Here is a 19,037-nt window from a genome sequence, read left to right as displayed (position 1 = left end):
GGGAGGAAAAAAAAGCAGGGCAGCACCCTTGCTGTGTATACAGGAACAGCAGAGTGCACACAGGGAGGCACCTTTGAAATGTCCCTGTCTTTGGCCAGCAAGTTTTCCAAAACTTATCCCACTGGCAAGGGACAGAGATTAAATGACTTCTTTGCCAAACACAGCACACATCATGTGGAAGAGGCATGTTTGGGATTTGGTGCCAGTCACAAGCTAAATATGCTAACTGGCATGTCTTCTAAGCAAGACCTGAGCGGGGAGGGTTATATGATTATATTTCACATTTTCTTATCAAAGTGTAATCCCCTGGTATCGTGTCCTGCAAGCACCCATGATGCCCTTGAAATGAAGCCCTCTTCAGTGCTGGTCCCATTATTGAAAGGGTTAGAGAGTTGTGTACACAGCTCTGGATCCAGGGCAGCAAATCCAAAACCTGATTTGGACACTGTATAGGTAGAGAAGATAATTTTCAAGTATGGAAGGCAGCTGCAGAAGAAGGGTATCCACTCTTAGTAAAGAAAAACAGATTAGGAAGGCATTATTTACACTTGATAAATCAGAAATGGCATCAAAGGGAGCTAGTATTACAAACTATTAATGAAACACATAATAATGAAACAAATCACATAAAAGATCACAATGAAGTGATTTCAGTGTAATGAATACTGATACCAAGTAAGTGAACTGTGGACTCTGGGGATACAATTTCAAATCCATTCCAGTGAGTGTGGTAGGAGTGTCAGCAGTAAAAAAAAAGAAGAATTTGGTGTTCCATTGCTCACTCACACTGACCACATCCACACCTTACAATAGTTGTCCTTTTGATGACATAGGTAGATAAAAATTATATTTAAAAGTTATGTTACCTACCAAGGCCCAATATAGGCATTTATTATTTCTTCTTGTGCCAAGGTAACAACTGAGATCTTATCACCCATGCAGATGTCAGCCAACTGCCCTAATTTCACAGAACAGTGTGAGTAAGTAAACATTAAACATATTAAAAAAGACAGCCAGACAATGTTTTATCAACACAGATTACAAACTAATTTATTTCTTATAATTATAGAAAGCCCATTGCTGCTACAGAACATGGTAATATCTTGAGGGTGAAACAAGTCTAAAATTCAGATCTTCAGAAAGATTTTAGATTTTGGAGGTAAAAAAGGTGAAGTCATATTAAGAGAGGGATGCCTTACATAGCTTATATAAAATATTTGTATTTTGGTCACACACATGAAACTTCAGGTGGTGTGCAAGTCCTGATTACATTTCAGGCTTGTCTGTATCCTAAATCCTTCCTAAGTCAATCAAAGCCTACCAAATCAAACATTAATTTATGCATTTATAGCTAAATACATTTTTTTTAGTGTGCATTTGCGAAAAATAATTGGGCCTTTTTTGTTGCTTTTCTTTGACATGAAGGCATTCACACATGTAGCACTGGAAAGCTGGTTTGATAGCTAGGGAGAGGCACTGCAAAAATCATCAAGCTGAGCAGGGAGCTGCCTAAGCCTGCCTAAGCTATTGCAGTGTTACTGATAACAGCCTCTCTTAAGAGACCCTTTGGATCTAAAGGTTCTCAGCTGAGGTTCTGGCTCAGCTACAAGATTTTACAATCAAATGTCAGTGAGAGGCTTACCGACACAGGGTAAACTTCTGAATAATGAGATCTTTATTAATCTCTATTATGGTCTTAAGAGAAGCAATGTATAGTAAGGCTGAAGGGTTTTGCAGTTTGTTTGGAAAATTATTTTGAAAATATCTAAATTTTAATAAATTATGAAAATGAAAAAAATCATCAAATAAATTCATACTGACAGATTTGAAACAAGCTAAATTTAGCTTACCCACAAATCATTACTGAAACACAAATATTTGAGTATGTTACTACATATGTAACTACATACTGCAATTATGATTGCTCAAGTTCAAGTCCACAGAGCCATGTTACAGATTTAAGTTTCTGATATCCAAATTTCTGTCATGCAAAGTTTTTGAGCATCTATAATATAATCAGGATTCTGTGTTCACATTAGACATATTTAATTTACTGTGATGTTTTTAATACATTGTTTTGACTTTTCTTCACAATAATTACAATGCCTTCAGAATTATAAAAGAAAAGTAAATCAAATCAGCATGGATTTGGAGAAGCATCACACTCGGAAAGAATCAGAAATCAAGCAGCTGTGGATAAAGCTGCACTATGGTAAGGCCATCATTTTCATCTTCAGAAAGCCACCTTAAGGGAAAAACATAAAAACCTGTCATAGACACAGCACATATAAAAGTTAAGAAACAGAAAATTTGTGAGAGCCTGGTTCTGCACCTTTGATTTTCTAGGAGAGTTTTTATATTGGTTTGTAGAGGAGAAAAAAACAACCTGAAGAAAATAGTGACTTTTCAAATTTTTGTTTTAGTATTCACATATGTGTAATTTTAAAGTGTAATTAACTTTATTAATATATTTATGAAATATACATTAATTTTATTTTTTGGTCCTATAGGTAACTAGTAAATTGCTCTAAAGAATGACAATAAAATCAGGATAATTTAGAGTAGGGAAACATGTTCTGTGATAGCAAGTTATTGTCCTTGTAATTCATTCCAGGAACTCTCTTTCCCATATCTCTTTGTTGGTTCACAAAATACTGAGTTGCATGATGGGTCCAATCCTAGCTCTGTAAGAGCCTATGGAGCTTTTACTGTTGATTATATGAGAAACAGGCCTGAGTCCAAAGTTTGGGTAGACTGATTTTAACTGGAACCATGGATACAGTGGTATTAATTTCCAAAGAGAGCTAAAAATCTTCTATGCTTTGGAAGGTTTATGACACTCTACCTGATTTGATATCTCCATGTGTGGGAGGGATTCCCAGACAGTAAGTACAGCATCGAAGTAACTCACATCTGAAGCTGCACCATTCAGCAGCTGGGAGATATAGCTGAAGATAAAAAGGTCCAGGCTGAAGCACAACTGATTTTGACAGCTAAAACTGTATGTGGAAGTCACAGAGCCCAGGAAAGGTGTGATGTGTAAGCTAGATAACAGGCATTTAAATGGGTTAGCAAAGGGTTCAGGTTTCTCTGTAATTAATGTCTTTTAGAGACATTATTTGTATTGGAAGATGTCGATTTCTTGCAGTTCTGAAGGTTGAGGTGACCCCGAGATCGTAAAGAGTCTTTGCTTCCCTAGCCCACTGCAGCCAAAGAAGGAGCCTGGAATGTGTCTGATTGCACTTTCAAGGTTGTTTATTTCTGCTTATCTATACATTCTTTCTCTGACCTGCCGAGCTCTGCCTAGCAAGTCCATCATGGCTCCACCATGCTGCCCTTGAGCCTCAGGCGGCTCCCACCTTATATACTCAAAACTACGTGTATTATATTTATAATTTATTTACCAATGCCTATCAGCTATGTTAGACAGTGAATCTCTACCTTAAACCAATAGAAAAAATGCCACCATCACACCAAGACATGGAGGACGAGACAAAGGAGAAGAAGGCTAGGACACGCCCAAATTCCTCCATCTTGTACCCCCTTGAACCCCATTCTAAAAATCCCAAAATTCTACTTTTCCATCCTGTGTTAATTCAAATATCACACTACTAAAACCCTTGTGGCTTGTAATTCCTTATACAAAATTGACATTTTTTTCCACAGGCTAAAATCGAAGCCACAAATGTTTTTGATTTCATACCGGGGTCTCCGAGACCCCTGCCAGGGTCTCGAGACAACCAGGGCAGCTAGAGGGATGTCCTGGACTCTGACAGGAGGAGTCTTTCTTGTGGGAGAGAATGAGCCCATTCCCCATTCACTCCATAGGCCATGAGAAGAGGAGCTCCATGAGGAGCTCCATGTCTCAGCTGGAAGAGGACCATGAACTTAGAGTTTCCTCTATCTGAGGAGCCTCTGGGTCACTGAGTACCCTGGGGTTAACCTCCTAATCTCTCCTACTAAATAACTTCCAGTTTGAGTAGGCTGATATACTTCAAGGTAGGCACACAGCCCAATAAGGCCCCAGTTGAATGTTCTTATCAGCAACTTGTAGAATCAATCTGTGCTAGTCACTCACCCACATCAATGATGTGATTCAAGTTCTTGTGCCAGGCTCTTGTATACCTTTGCACTTTTACTATAAGATTCTAAATAAAAATGAAAAAAAACCCCACAAATATCTGGGAAAAAAAAGTGTGCTGCAGTCTATCTTCTGCAAGAATCTTCCTCTGACTGGTGTGGTCTGAGAACTCTTACAAGCAAAAGAGGTGAAGTGGCATCAAATCCTGAAAATCCTGTCATGGATTGTGTTGCACATCTGAGTGATATTGTGGTTTAAGAACATTGCTTAATGCCCACTAACTTAGATTTAGGTATCTAGAAGATTAGAGAGCATCTGAGCATGCCTTTGGAGGAAGTTAAAGCAAGGGAAGTTTATTGTTGTTGGAAGAAGTTTCATTCTGTTGAGGTCAGTAACACCCTCACTCTTGTGATTTAGACTGTAGAGACCAACTGAGTATCCAAGAACTCAAAAAAGTTACCTTTTTTTGGTACAGGGGCTGGGATTTGGCTTCCATTGATTGTCAAGTTTACAGAAATATTTAGGGAAAGGATAAAATTAAATATTCTTGGCTACCATTTCTGTTTTCAGAATACCAGGTAACGTTCCCCTTTCTAGATACAGGGAACTTGTAAATTTTCACACTTCTGTGTTCTCCAGATGCATTATAAAGCTAATTTCCACTTGGAATGACATGAATATGTTTGCACTAGTTATTTATTCTGAAATTCTTCAAGCTGTGAATGATATATTGTATTGAACAATCACTCCAAGTATACCCTTCATTTTCATTTCCAATTTTTGAAACTGTATTGTTTGATGCAGACTGATGTGCACCTTCTTTTTGCACATCAGTAGCCCTTTGCCCAAGCAACCCATTACCTAAATATATTTCTAAGTTCATATCATTACACTTTTGCATTATATTATATAAAGTCTTTTTAATCTTTATCCTATTTGCTGAATGTATCTTGGGCCCATACTAAGCAAACATTGAAACAGAAGGATTCTAATGTTTTAATGTTGCCTTTGCTCAATAAAATACACTACTTCTTCCTCGAGTTTTGAATCGATGCTGCCGTATTCCACCCTCCTCCCTTCCATGTCTGTTTGCTTATCCCTTATATGTTTGCCAGAGTTATTTATGTGCTAATGCTTGTATAGTGGCTCACCAGACACCTTCTACCTCTTGAGTTCAAAATATGTACGAATACTTTCTCTTGGCAAAGGCATTAAATTATGTCTCTCTCTCCTACAATCATCCAGTTTTAATTGCGTGGAAAAATCAAGCATCTTCCTCTAACAATTCTGACAAGTTAGTTTAAAGCTGACCAAAGGGGTCAAACGACATTGGGGATGGACTGATAGGAACACAACATTGGAAAAAAAATCATTACTGTCTTAGAAAACCAGACAGAAGCAACTGAGAGACTTGTGAAAAAGAAAACAGCATGTACAGGGTGATGATGGACTGATCTACTGACCTGTTACAGTTGAAGCAATGCATTGAATTCCTAGCTGTATCTGTGATTTCCACTTTTTCTAGAAACCAGCCACTTGCTGTAGAAGAAAAAAAAAATCAAATTTAATAAATTTAATATAAGCAAAACACAAATACAGCATAAGGAAGGTTTCTAATTTCATTTCTCAAACACCATGCTGTTCAGTACTTCCAAGTATATTCAACATCAATAATAAAACTGAAACACAGATGATTCAAATTACTACAAACTTCTCTTAGTTTTACAGGGCAGGTCTTTGATGTTTTTGACAGAAAATGTAATGGAAGATTTTTGTTACGACTTATTTTTCCAGATTGGATAGAACATGCAGTAAGACAAATTAAACAGAGTGCATGGTAATATTTAATACATTCTTGAAAACCCATTTTGCCCTTTCAGGTACTTGGAAATGCACTCAAAATGCACCCCTAGTGGGCATTCTACTACTCTTTTCTAATTAATATATTGATATGGATGTGAACCAAGTGGTGAAACTGAATGCTTCTCATATCCCTATTTTTCCAGCAGTCATGATTCAGAATAGCATTTTCGTTTAGGCCAGCACTCATATTTGTTTCAGCTTTAAGAATACTAAATATTCTACTTTAATCTCCTGTTTTGCTGTATGAAGAAATACCTTCATTGTTGTGATATAGAATATCAAAATATTAATATTTTAAAACCAAAACTTTATTTTATATATACAATGTCTCTGCTGATATCTATAGTTGTGTTTGCCAATGCAAATACTTAATGAAAACATTTAAAAACTAATTAGGATCATACTGCTAGTAGTTGACAACATTTTAGTACTCTTTACGTGTCCTAGAGATAAAGAACTAGATCTTATCTAATTATTTTGGTTTTCAAATATTTGCATGAAGTACTAAATAGGCTAAAGCCAATAAAATATTTTTATTCGTAAATACTAAATTTTAATTGTACATGCTAAAAATGTAATATAAAAATATTTGCAAATTGTGTCAGTTTGGATAAAATGTAAAGGTACAGCAATGTTTCTTTTTATTCAATGACATTTTCAAGAAAATAGCTGGGTTAAGTAGGCCATGAAGGTGTCTAGGTATTCCACCTTCAATTTGCAAGATCCATTTATTGATATTGTGAAGAACTTTTGAAACTCTTTTAATGAAATCTTGTGAATGGTTTAATATATCAGACTCTACTTGGAATAGATGACCTTTCACAAAACCTCTAAATCAGAGTCAAGATCATCAGCAATAAAATGTTACAGTCTCTCAAATTTACACGACACTTTACAAAAGAATAGAAAGGCAAGTTTGTTCTCTTGAAAAGATTAAAAGCTTTTATTCATCCTTTATTGACAAAATTCATCCTTTATTGACAAAACTCCAACAGACCTCACTGAAATCTCCACGTATGGAGAAATCTAGAGGTAGCTAGGATATATTAGCAAACAGATGGAACATCTCAAAGAGGTACTTTAACATTTGAGGAAGCTTGTGGGGATAACAGCTGATGTGACAAAAGACACTTAGAGGTAATTTCAGAGATATATTTAGAGGAAGGTTGTCATGTCTTGTGGCAGCAGCTCTCTGGCCACAGAGAGCAGGCACAGACTTTCCCAGGCATTTTCCCAGGGAAGGATGTGAGAAGCTCAGAGAAAAGAATGAGAAACAATTCTTATCTCCACTTGTTGCACCTGCTGTTGTGCACATGTGGAATGTGTCATGGAGATTTGTTTACCAAAGGGTGATTTCTTAATTGGACACTGGATGGTGTTTGGATTGATTGACCAATCAGGTCAAAGCTGTATCAGACTGGCTGTAAGGGTTATTGAGTTTCTTAATAAGTATAGTATAATATAGTATAGGATGATATAATAAAGCAATTGATCAGCCTTCTGCAATCATGCAGTCAATGCTAATTATTACCCGGCTGGGGGCCTGCGGCGACAATGTCTAAGATGAATCAACACACACCAGCTGTGCTAGGAAGGCACTATTAGCAGCTATGTGACGTTGATCAGGACACAGAGAGGAAAAATAATAATATTGTTGATAGATCAGGACTCAGGAAATAAAAGTTCAATCTATTATTTCACTTGCAGACTTCTGTGCAACTCTCGGTACTAAAAGCCTGCAATTGTGGAGTCCGTTTCCCAGATCAGATCTAAGATGAATTGTGTGCATACATAGCAGTTATCACAAATAAGATGAAATTCAGCAGGACAATCTTGTTTATTATAGATATTTCAACAGGTTTGGTGATATTTCTGTTTTCCACACCGTGAAATATACGACATGACTGAGTGGTTAGGAAAATAAAAAAGCTGTTCAACTTTCTCCAAATAGGAATTGCTATTTGCACATTTTTTCTTGGTTCATCCTAGAAATGATAAACCCTTTGGCACTTTATTATGCCTCATGAACTTAGATTAATCAGATTTTATTAAACCTAAACCTATTTCTTTGAGATGGGTTAAGCAAACTTCACCTGACTAGAGTATCTTAATGCAATCAGACCTTTTGGATTCAAGTTATACATTCCCTGAAAATTCAGTTTATGTGTTTGTATATCTCTATATGTCTGTATATATCTTGATAGCTACATATCCCTAAGGGTTTTTACCACTATTAAATGTAAGCTAAAAAGATTATACGCCCTAGTCTCCCATTTTATTTTTATGTAAAATTCAGAGTCTAGAGGTTACTGTTCACAGAAATATTTTCCATCATCATGTGTGGTTATGTTCTATAGCCACCTCCTAACTTAACATCAGGGCAGGACCTGGTGCACACCGGTGTTCTCAGCCTTTCACAAGAGGAGATCTGTGGGTGTGAGAGGGAGCTACAGCATGCTTTGATCAGAGTCCCCAAACTTGCTCAAATGATGGAAAGTTCAGCCTGTAGTTTGAAAATTCAATCCTATCTTATTTAAGACATCTAATAAGGGGTTTGGCTGAGCAATGTTTGAAGGATAAAACTATCTGAGGTTTATTTTAACTAGATCTGTTAGAAAAAGAATCGTGGTACAGTCAAGGGAAATGTGATAGAGGGGGTGAAAACAAGGGCAGTAAAGCTGACCTTATTTGTACACAGATTTGTATTAGCTAACTGTAGCAGTAGTGTGACTTCAAGCACCTTTCCAAATGTCAGGCAGATCCTTAAGCAGAAGATGTTTGTGAGGCTACTGAAAACAGAATACTTACCAAATCCTTTTCCATCGTGGCCAATTTCAATTGAACGTAGGCTGCCTAAATTTTTTGTCTTAATCTTGAAGGTATCAACCTTTAATATTAAAATATAGTTATTAAAAATATGATACTAATGTTTGGAAGCTTACATATTTGTCTAGGTCAGTTCTGAGACCAATTCAAGTGTAGTAGTAGAAGTCCAGAATAAGAGAACCACTAATGTGCCTTATTTTCCCAACTGATGATGTGTGGCACACATCCTCTCGTATTAGGTCTCAGTTTCAACACAAAAGATTCACTTTTCAACTTATAGTATAACAATCCCTACCTCTTTCTTGACTTTCATCTAGTGTGAAAACATTTTCAGTCTCATGAATCCTCAACTGGTATAGTCTTCTAAAATCTTTTTAGTATATGATACGTAAATAAAAATTCAGGAACATAAAAATTAAAGGCTTTTACTACATTAACCATTATTCCTCTTAAATATGATATACTTTAATTTGAAATATTACATTGTTTCATATTGCAGATTTTTAAAAAGAAATTATTTTTTCCTAAGGCCTTTGACATCACTGGCTACCCATCGACTTAGATGGATTGCTAACAGGATTTCTATGTATCTACTGTTCTTTTTTGAAGGGTAATGACACCTCCTGTGTAGTACCAGGCAAAAGGAAGTACTACTCAAGACACTTTTTTACTTGCTCCTTGTGCCTGTAGGAGGCAGGAGGCACTTTTTTACTTGCTCCTGCCTGTAGGTAGCTAGATTTATTATACTCCTCAGTATGGAAGACAATTCATGGGTAAATATCTTTAGCTCACAGATAACCTGGCTGAGGAAACTTAGATTAATTCCAGGTAAAAAGATGATTAATATTACTGGAGATAATGAGGTAGATCTCTTAAGGGATATATTTTCACTGGAGTTCTAATTATTTAGTCATTACCTTTCAATGTCTCCACAAGAGAGAGTTACAGAGAATAAATCTTTATTTTTTACTTAAGGGTAACCATCATTGTACTCTATTGCACAGGTGGTGACCAAACAGAGCAATTTCTTTGCCAGAATAATATGTTTATTAAATTAGGAAAACATCCAGCCAAGGCACTAGGACGTCGTGCGGAGAATCTGTATTCTTATTCAAATATCTGTATCTGAAAAAAGGGTTTCTGAAAAACAGCCTAAAGCATGATGGATGTCAGAGCCAGGCTGATGTGTATGGTTCCATTTCACCTGGTTTTAGGCTTATACATCCAGGGATGCTTGCAGCACCAGTTTCCATGGCAAAGTAAAATGATGGGAGGTAAGAGACTGATGTGTTCTCATGCACAACATTCAAGGTGTGTGCAACAGCACAGGGTAGTGCACACACATGCACAGGCAACTCATGCTGTGCATTTCAGAATGAGGAAATACATAACTGGGCACATAAGTGGAGGCAGTAGGAAGATATATTTGGGACTAATAGGCAAAGAGCAGCAGAGGCAGCTAGATATAATAGAAGTAAAATGTTCCTTGGTGAATCTGGTGGAAAGAAACACAGGGCAAGATGAGACTATGCCTCATGTAGTGATGTGGAAAACAGAATAAATGCCTCAAGTTTTCTAAAGAACTTCCATAGATTTAATGTTTGCTTTTCCGGTACAGAAATGAACACAACCTATAAAGTCTGTGTACTCACCTTTCCTCTTTCAAAGGGGTTTTGATGCTCCAGTGACTGAGAGAGTTGAAATACCTCAGATTTGTCCTTATTCCCAAATAAAATAATATGCACATTGGCATCAGTTCCTGCTCCCCTTTTGTCACCTGTATACACTTTAACAGTATACTCTGTCAAATTTTTTACTTTACTTCCTTCTTTATTCAAGTTGTTATCTATGTCATTGTTTTGTTTCTCTCCTCTAATAACAAAAGATCTTGGAATTTCTCTCTGTATTTTGGGCTTATTTGCATTCACAGAAAATTCTCTGAAAAACAGAACCACATTTATTTTTGGTAAGTAATTAATATGTTAAATGAAAAAAAATCCTATTAATTTACGTGTAACAGATAAAGGTGGGCATATTTTTAAAATATCTATTGAGAGAATGACTCTACGGCAGTCACTTTTATTCAGTGTCTGCTCAGCATTTTCAACTACTATGCTGTTAAAAAAACATTACTAGCTTTACACAATATACTTACTCATTCACTTCAAATACATAGATAGGATGCTCCTTTGCTGCTTCTTGCACATGCAGTTTTTTGATGTCCAATTTGCAGTCTGCAAAGAAGGAAAAAGAACATAGTGAAAATGTTCCATTGCATGACAAAAACTTAGGTAGTATTGTTGGTGTAATGATGGCATTCTTACTACATGAAAACTTCATTTTTTCATTAATTTAGGAATGCCAACAACTGAGTTGAATGTGCTGGAACAACTACAAGATTCTTTATTTTGTTCCTATTTGTAAACCTCAACGTAGAAATTTAGGAGTAAGCATTTCCTTTGTCTTAGTGAAGCAAAAGAGTGTTGTCCTCACTGTCCTTGGATGGGCATACAGAAAAGATTCTGCGTGACTCGGACGGGCAGATTTGAGAAGGAAGAGCAGAAATACATGTCTGTTGCTTCCTCCTCAGTGACTAGTTGACAAGAGGACTAGAGCTCTATTCCACATGCAGCACAAAGAGAATCTCATTAGGTGGCAGGTAGGAGGGGAGTTTGGCAGCTCACTGCATCCCTCTGCTGTTTGGGAATGGTTGCTCTCTGACTTTCACTCCTTTTTGAATTTTCTACTGGGGGCTTTAGCTGCATGGCCTGAGTGTCTTGGCACTCGTTAGTCATGAAGACTATTCATTTTCCCTTCTATTATTTGTAACTTTAGCTCTGTTCAACAAACTGCATCTCTTCTACTACTATCCAGCTCCCTTTAATTATATCAATAGGATATCATCAGGCTTCTGTGGAGGAATCCAAGACATTGTGTTACAACTCATGACCTGCCAAGATAAGTGCATTGGGAGAGTCAGAAGATTCAGGAAGGGATCATGAACCATTCAATCTTAAAAATTTGCTCTGATAAGGAATGAAAGTGTAAATGCACTAGAGAACATTGCCTGAACGGATCAGTTCTGCAGGGTAGATCTGACTTGAAAGATATTTTATGGGGTTTGGGACTTTTGGTTCAAAGTCTTGGTCCAAACTAGTCTCAGTTCAAACAAGTCTAGTTACAATATGGATACCCTTACTCATCTGAAGTGTTTTATCATCTAAGTAACTCCTTTGGAAGAAATATCTGTTATACACCATCCCAATCCTCTCTTCATAACACACATAGAGGCAATGAGCCCAATGTCCCTCCTTTGTGAATTGTGTTTTCAAACCTGAATGGAAAAGTCTCGGCTGTCTCGTTCTCCATGGTGCCCTTTGGCTACACACAATTGCCACATTCAGCGACTGTCACTCAGACAGATAGCTGTAGTTAACTTTCACAACTGAAGCTGTGGGAAACAAAAGCAGTGAGCTGCACGCCTTGCTTCCCGCAGCAGCATGGCAGGGCTGTCCTTCTCCTTCCCTTCCCCTCTAGAGTAACTGCAGCTCCACCTTGTCCCCCTGCGGGTGACCAAGGCAGCCTGTGCTGGGCACGGGATGTGTGACCAGCCAAGGAGTTCATGCATGCTCATTGCCCGAAGGTCATCTCACATACTTGGCTGAAATCGGGTGCTGTGCCTAAAAGGTTTTTATTAGGAGCCTCCGGATGAGCAAACAAAAGAAAAAGAAGACAGATAAAGTGCAAACATAGAACCTTTGCTTCCCTAGAAAACTGTCTGAAAACGGTCAAGTGTAATGCATAGTAATGATTTGCAATTATATAGCAAATTTCATTAATGGATTTTAAAAAACTTTATAATTAATTCTTTGAATTAGTAGCATGATAGCCATCCTGCAGATAAAGCACAGAGATGTTGAGGTCAAGACAATTTTAAGGAAGTTCAGTGACAAAATTTACTGACTGCCAAACAGAGGTAAAATATCCCTCTTAATGTCACAGGCAGAAAACTGAACTGGGGGGGAAAACAGTGAAAATAATTGAATCACAGAAGGAAAATTAAACAATACCAATTTCTTGCTTGAGTAATAATTATTCTCCTAGATAACTTATTAGTAGAGCATGTATTAAGTGCAGAATATAATTATATTCATCTTCATTTACTTTCTTGAGGCAATAATGTTATAACCTTTAAACCCCAGAATTTTAATTTATCAAAATATAGGGTTTTGCTTTATAAAACACTACCCTTTAGAAAAAATAGCCAAAAAGATTTAACTAGGATTTAACTCTGGCAGTGACTTTGTTGCCTTTAACAGGAGGCTAGCTGTGTGATTTACATGACTGACTTTAGAAAGTAAAAAGTATTTTACCTGTTTTACTGCTGATCAAAAGAACAATTTTTTCCAGTTCTCCCAAGTCAACAGCATCCACGATAACTAGAAGTGGCTAAAATAAAATTATTCAGTATTGTAATATAAAACCATGTTTCTTAACTTCTTTTCATGGGAGAATTTGAAAATAATATGTAGGAAGTATAAGAATGGATTAAAGGGTAAATTTTAAAGTACTTTAAGACAGAGTACCTCGTTTTTTTCTCCCTGCTGTATATTCTGCAATGCCTGGAGAAGGGATCTGTCTCCTGTGTCACCATGAGTACCATATATGCATGCAGTCATATGCAATAAATTTCTCTCATTTAAAATGTTTCTTGAAAATACTGTTAGATGATATGTAACCACTGCAATATCAAGCAAAAAGAGATTTTGTTAAGACTTTGCCACAACCTTGCACAGCTATTTGACAACATGGCATTCTACAGACAGATGTAATTAAAATTCAAGCACTTGAAAATAACAGCAAAACTGATTTTTTTTGCAATTTTTCTTCATAATTGTTTTGTCACCATCTCCCAGATCTGAAATTTGAGAAGTGAGGCTGGACCAGCCCAAAACAAAAATGAAAGGATTGCATTTGGAAGGTTTAATTCTTGGATCACTTGTCAAAAAGCAGCAAGAGTGGACCCACCCCACAAGAGTGGACAATGTAGAAGCTGAGCATAACCCCAGCTCAGGCAGTGCCCTCTCTGACCAGGTTCTGCAACATCTGCATGAGGCAGAGCTGTCCAGAGTCCCAGACAGAGCAAACAGTGAAAAAGACCTGGGATCCATCCTGGTGATTGAGTTGGGGGCAGAAGGAGAAAGGGCCAGAGGAGGAATGAGAATAAGGCTACAACATAGGACCAATGTCTGTGCAGGAGAAGGGGCCAAAGAGAGAACTAGGGAAAGATGCACACACGATGTAGCTCAGGCATGATCTGACCGGGGCATCCTCTGCCCATCTTGGCTGGAGGTTCCAGGTGAGTCCAGCCAAGGCAAGTTAGATCTGTGACTCATCGTGGCCCTGTTGCACTGGAGTCAAGTGGAGAGGCTGCATTCATGGACTTTGGATCAGATCATACAGAGGATAGCACCGGGAGAGTCCATTGTACAGAGGGGGGCGACTGAGGGACATTAATGTAGGCAAGGGTAGGAGGGCTAAAATGCTTAAACAGTGGTATTTGTTTGGGTAGTGTGACCAGATCACCAGTGTAGCAACCAAGCTTTTATCTCTCTAGTGTACTGAATGAATTGGAAAGGGGAAAGATTAAAGGGATCTCTGAAAAGAAATTACATAAAACAAGGGTAACATATATGAATATTACAACTCCATTAATTTTATAAAATTCTAATTATTTCATAATATCAATATGAGTTACGTCTCTCTGTTAAATTTATGGGAATAATCAGCTTGAAAGAAGCATAATAGGTTTTTTTTCACCTTTTCAATATTTAATTGTTTTGTCTTAAAACCTACAGCAGTGCAAAATTGACCTTCTGAACAGGCCTGTGTTTGACAGGAGACAGATTGCACCATGTCATCCCTGGGAATTCCTGTGGTGTAAGCATCTCAAAGGAAGGTACAGTAAAGGGAAACTACTTATGTATATACTCAGCTGGAGGCCTCTGCTCATTAATGCACCCAAAGGCACAAGTATGCGCTGCCAGATCTCGAGGGTCTGTACTCTATCAACTGCATTTTGATGGCTTCAATTAGCCATTAGCAAATGCTTCATCACAATCCCAAGCATTTTTTTTTTTGAAAAGGAAAATATAAGTGAGATAAAATACTAAGGCACTCTATGAAGGACAGAACTGTATCTGAAATTTAACATCACATGGCTTCTGGTTATAGTGAGTGTGATTAGCTGCTTTCCATTCCAATTAATACAATACTGGTTTTGCTTTTAGCTGATAAAAGGGAGAAAATAAATTAGCTTTAGAAAGCTGTCAAAAAGCATATCTGGTTTTCACAATAAATTGTAAGTAAATTTGTCTGTAAAGATCACTTTGAACTCCACGTGTACCACCTGCTGTGGAGCTGCTTAAAGCTCTCTAGGACAAAAATGGGGGAAAAATTTGGGGGAATCATTGTCCTAGTTTTTTTTCTTCACTGGTTACAAGTCCCTCCTTGAAAATATCTAAAGCAAGGGTGGAAAGAAATAAAACCCACAGAAATTAGCTATTTCAAACTTAGAGATAATATAACACCTATTCCTTTTTGTTATGTTTTTTTTGTCTCTTGATCTCAGAATAGTTGCAAAGAACAAAAATATTACCAGGAAAAAAAAAAATGGGGAAATTATTCTTTCAACAAAGGTTAGTGAGAGACAGAGCCAAGGTCATAAGGACTCCAGTCTCACCCCTCCTTTATCACCCATGCTGCATCTTTCTCTCCTCACTTCTGTGTGCTTGTACATGTATCCTGAATACTTCTGCATGTGACAATGATCAGTCCTTTGCAAGGGGTGCACTCATGTGCTTTATGCTAATCTGAAGGTCCTCTTTGTTTCAATCTTGTGTGTAGGAGATGAAAGCCATTGAGCCCTGTTCTGCATCCATACTGTGTAAGCGATCAAGTAAAAATAACACCTCTACGCAATATAAAATCTAAAGCCTAGATAAAAATTTTAGATTTTCAATTGCAGCCAAAATATACAAAATCATCCCAAACTTCAACCTCTGTTACTTCTACTGAGATTATTCACATACTTACTTTTGGATGCATTCAGAGACCTCACTGAAACTGAGCCATAAGTTCCAATTCAAAGTGTGTGGGGTAGTTCATTTTATGTCTACTTCAGCTCACTTTATATGAGCTGACTTATTTTTTACCCAAATAATTAATTTATTTTCTGCATAAAACCCAGGCAGAAGTTATTTGAATATTAAGTATCATTATTTGGTCTGTTAATTAAGTTAGTATTTGTTCCATCATATAGCAGCATTCAGTAAACATCACATTAGGGAATAGGGTGGATTTTAGGTAAAATGATTTCTTTTATTTTACTTAACCAAGATGACAAATGTAAGAATTGTTGAGCTAATTTTAGGAGGCATAGATATTTGGAGTATATAAAGGTAATAAAGCTGAAGCTTATATGTAGTTTTGAGCTGTTATTTACTGAGAATATTTGTACAAACAAACAACAAAATCACTTAATAGTAAAAGAACTATAAAAAAATCATGTTGTTAATGTCAGCAATATGAGCAGCTGAGAACTAAACAAAAGAGTGTAGAAATATTACAATAATGCAAGAAAAGGATATTTCTTATAAACTGTTCTTTGTAGCATATAATAATGCTTCTGTGCAATCAAGTGAATATTGCATTTCCCACTTTATGGTACAGAAATTAAGCTGAGTGGGTAATATTTTCTTTCATACCTTTTAACTTCTTATCCACTCTCTATGAATCATTAAATAAAGACAATAAAAATTTCTGTTTTGATAAAGGTTTCTACTGTAATACTAGGACATGTTAACCTCCTGAACCACTCTACTGCTTTGAAGCAGATTTATACCTACCAGAAAGTGCTTCTTTTAATGGCCACTGTATAGGGAATTCAATCCATCTGTCTCCATTAGGAGAAAGAGGAAGTGTTTTATTTATGGTGAGACTAAAGGTATCCAGGGTTGATGTGTTCTGTATTTTAAAGTGACGAAGAGACAACTGGGATATGTTGTTTTCCAAACTCTGGAGACCAAGCCTCACTTTATAAAGCATTCCCAAATCAGACCGCAAGTGTATCTAGGAATCAGCAAAGCAATTAGTTAGCATCCAAACAGAGGTATGCAGATAAATGCATAGGTAATTTACAGGAAGAGAGGAAGTTGGCTCTAAAGAAGTCAGCACAGTTCTGCACCCATTTGCATCAGTCTTGGTGCTAAAAGTCCCATTCACTTCAAAAGCAGCAGAACCAGGTTGACTGTGGGCACTTAAGGACATTTTAGTTTTATCCTCTAGGGCCACTCGTTGTAATTGTTCTATCAAATTCAAATTACATATGCCAATGATTTCTAATGTGAATAAGTAATGTTAATGTCATTTAAAGTGATATGCATTATTAACTATGACTATTTGTTGGGGAAAAAAGAATATGCTTGAACATCATGAACTTGAGAAAGCCAGAAATTAAAAATAAAATATGGTATGCAATTGAAAAATTCAGCTTTGATTTTCTTGAATATTTAAACAACAATACAAAAAATAAAAACAATATTTACATCACTATATGATTATTTCTCTTTAAAAGGAAACTCAAAGAAAATTTAAATATAGGCAAATCTATGTATTCTTTTACATCATATGTTATTTGGTTCTCAGTCTGATGTTCCACTTTGTTTTCCATGGAAACTGGATTTGACTTGCCGTTGCTTCCATAAAAAACCATAACCATCTTGGATATATTTTCTGACAACTTTTCAAATTCTGATTTTGTTTCTTCTTGATGCTTTGTGAAATAAATCCTCCATCTGCCTTCTGAACAAATAAAATACGGAAAATAAAAAGGAAAAATATTAAGGATGTTTCTATTTTCATAGAAAAGCTATCTGACATAAAATTTCTAAACATGCCTTGTTGTACATGGGGAACATAATTTTATAAGAATGTCACCTGGGTTTTGAGCAGCTCCCTAAGTTTGTTGCCATTTTTTACTATTACAAAGGGGAAACTATTGTCAGTACTAGTAAGTATAATGACATGTTGTGATGAGAATATTCTCACATTATTATTTCAGAACTGATTAATAAAACAGTCAATGTAATGACAGAAGTTATACCTGAATTCATTTGCTCTCTTCCTAAAGGCCAGGCAGATGTACTCCTCCTCTCCTGAACTTCTACTTTAAAAACAAAGATAAAATTACTATTTTTGTAAAACAGTGTCTATATGATAATAAAGGTCTGTATTCATGTCTAGTGAGGCAATTGACTGAGTATTATATCATTTAGATTAAAGATTTAACTAGGAAATGTACAGTGTGATTTTCTATTTAAGCATCATCTAAATATCATCCTATTAAATAAATTGTCTCTAGGGCTGGCTCTTTACTAGGAAAATGGTAGTAACATGAAGATTCAAGTATTTTGCATTTTAAAGCATTTCTCTTTCGTTTGTACAATTTATGCTCTGGATGAATGAGTGCTAATTGGATGTCTTTAATGCCCATTCTAGAGGCTGATGTTCCTCCCATAGATATGAGTCCCCACTGATTTCATCAGGATTTGGTATAGATCAAAGCTGCCTGTAAACATTAGGTAGTGACCTGAACTGAAAATAAGACTTTTTTTGAGTTCATAACCAAGACTTGATTTGCCAATTATTGTATAAAGAAACTCACAGGAACATTTGTCCAAATCAGGTTTAGTAGAAACAGAACTAAATATTGCCTTTTTTTTTTTTCTCAGAGATGTCCCAACATACAAACTAAACCAAAGCTGAAATTATTTGTTTTGCAAATTAACAGTTTCCTCCTTTTTTTTCTGGTTTCAAATGATCAAAAGTTAGAGATCATATAGCAGAGGAAATCGATTGAACTAGAACCTTCTTCAGTCTCAAGAGGCTGTTGCTGGTGCCAGCAAATGCCCAGGAAGAATAAATCTAGAACATGTTTTGTAATCCAAGGACTCATCTGTAATGTCAATTAACTTCTCTGAGAGGCAGGAGAATAAATACATCTGTCTTAGATGTACATTCTGGGCTTTGGTGCCTACTGATCTGGTTGGAGTGTGTTGTGGTTCCTCCCAGCTTGCACGCCAGATTGTGTTGAAATCCATGCTTGGATTGAAGCCATGACACAAGGGTGTACATTCCCTTCCTGTCTTGACAAAGAGCCACAGGCAGTGGGATCAAAACTGCTCCTCTGTGGCCTGGTTACTCACAT

At 36.6% G+C, this 19,037-nt stretch overlaps 1 protein-coding gene across 1 annotated transcript in view; it reads right to left on the bottom strand.

Annotated features, from left to right (window-relative positions):
* Positions 1-2,129: 2,129 nt before the first annotated feature.
* The window catches only part of RP1 (RP1 axonemal microtubule associated), a 163,187-nt gene continuing 146,279 nt past the window's right edge, over positions 2,130-19,037 (bottom strand). Inside the window, exons 49-58 of the mRNA XM_053958854.1 lie at positions 17,934-17,993; positions 17,454-17,632; positions 16,678-16,900; positions 13,357-13,511; positions 13,144-13,219; positions 10,926-11,004; positions 10,423-10,708; positions 8,753-8,831; positions 5,545-5,620; positions 2,130-2,245 (exon numbers count right to left, since the gene is read on the bottom strand). Of these exons, the coding sequence (XP_053814829.1) occupies positions 2,176-2,245; positions 5,545-5,620; positions 8,753-8,831; positions 10,423-10,708; positions 10,926-11,004; positions 13,144-13,219; positions 13,357-13,511; positions 16,678-16,900; positions 17,454-17,632; positions 17,934-17,993 (1,283 nt within the window). The 3' untranslated portion in view covers positions 2,130-2,175. The remainder of the gene's footprint in view (positions 2,246-5,544; positions 5,621-8,752; positions 8,832-10,422; positions 10,709-10,925; positions 11,005-13,143; positions 13,220-13,356; positions 13,512-16,677; positions 16,901-17,453; positions 17,633-17,933; positions 17,994-19,037) is intronic.

This window comes from Vidua chalybeata, chromosome 1 (genome assembly GCF_026979565.1).
Source record: "Vidua chalybeata isolate OUT-0048 chromosome 1, bVidCha1 merged haplotype, whole genome shotgun sequence".
Taxonomy (NCBI): Eukaryota; Metazoa; Chordata; class Aves; order Passeriformes; family Viduidae; genus Vidua; species Vidua chalybeata.
This window is presented reverse-complemented; position numbering and strand designations above follow the sequence as displayed.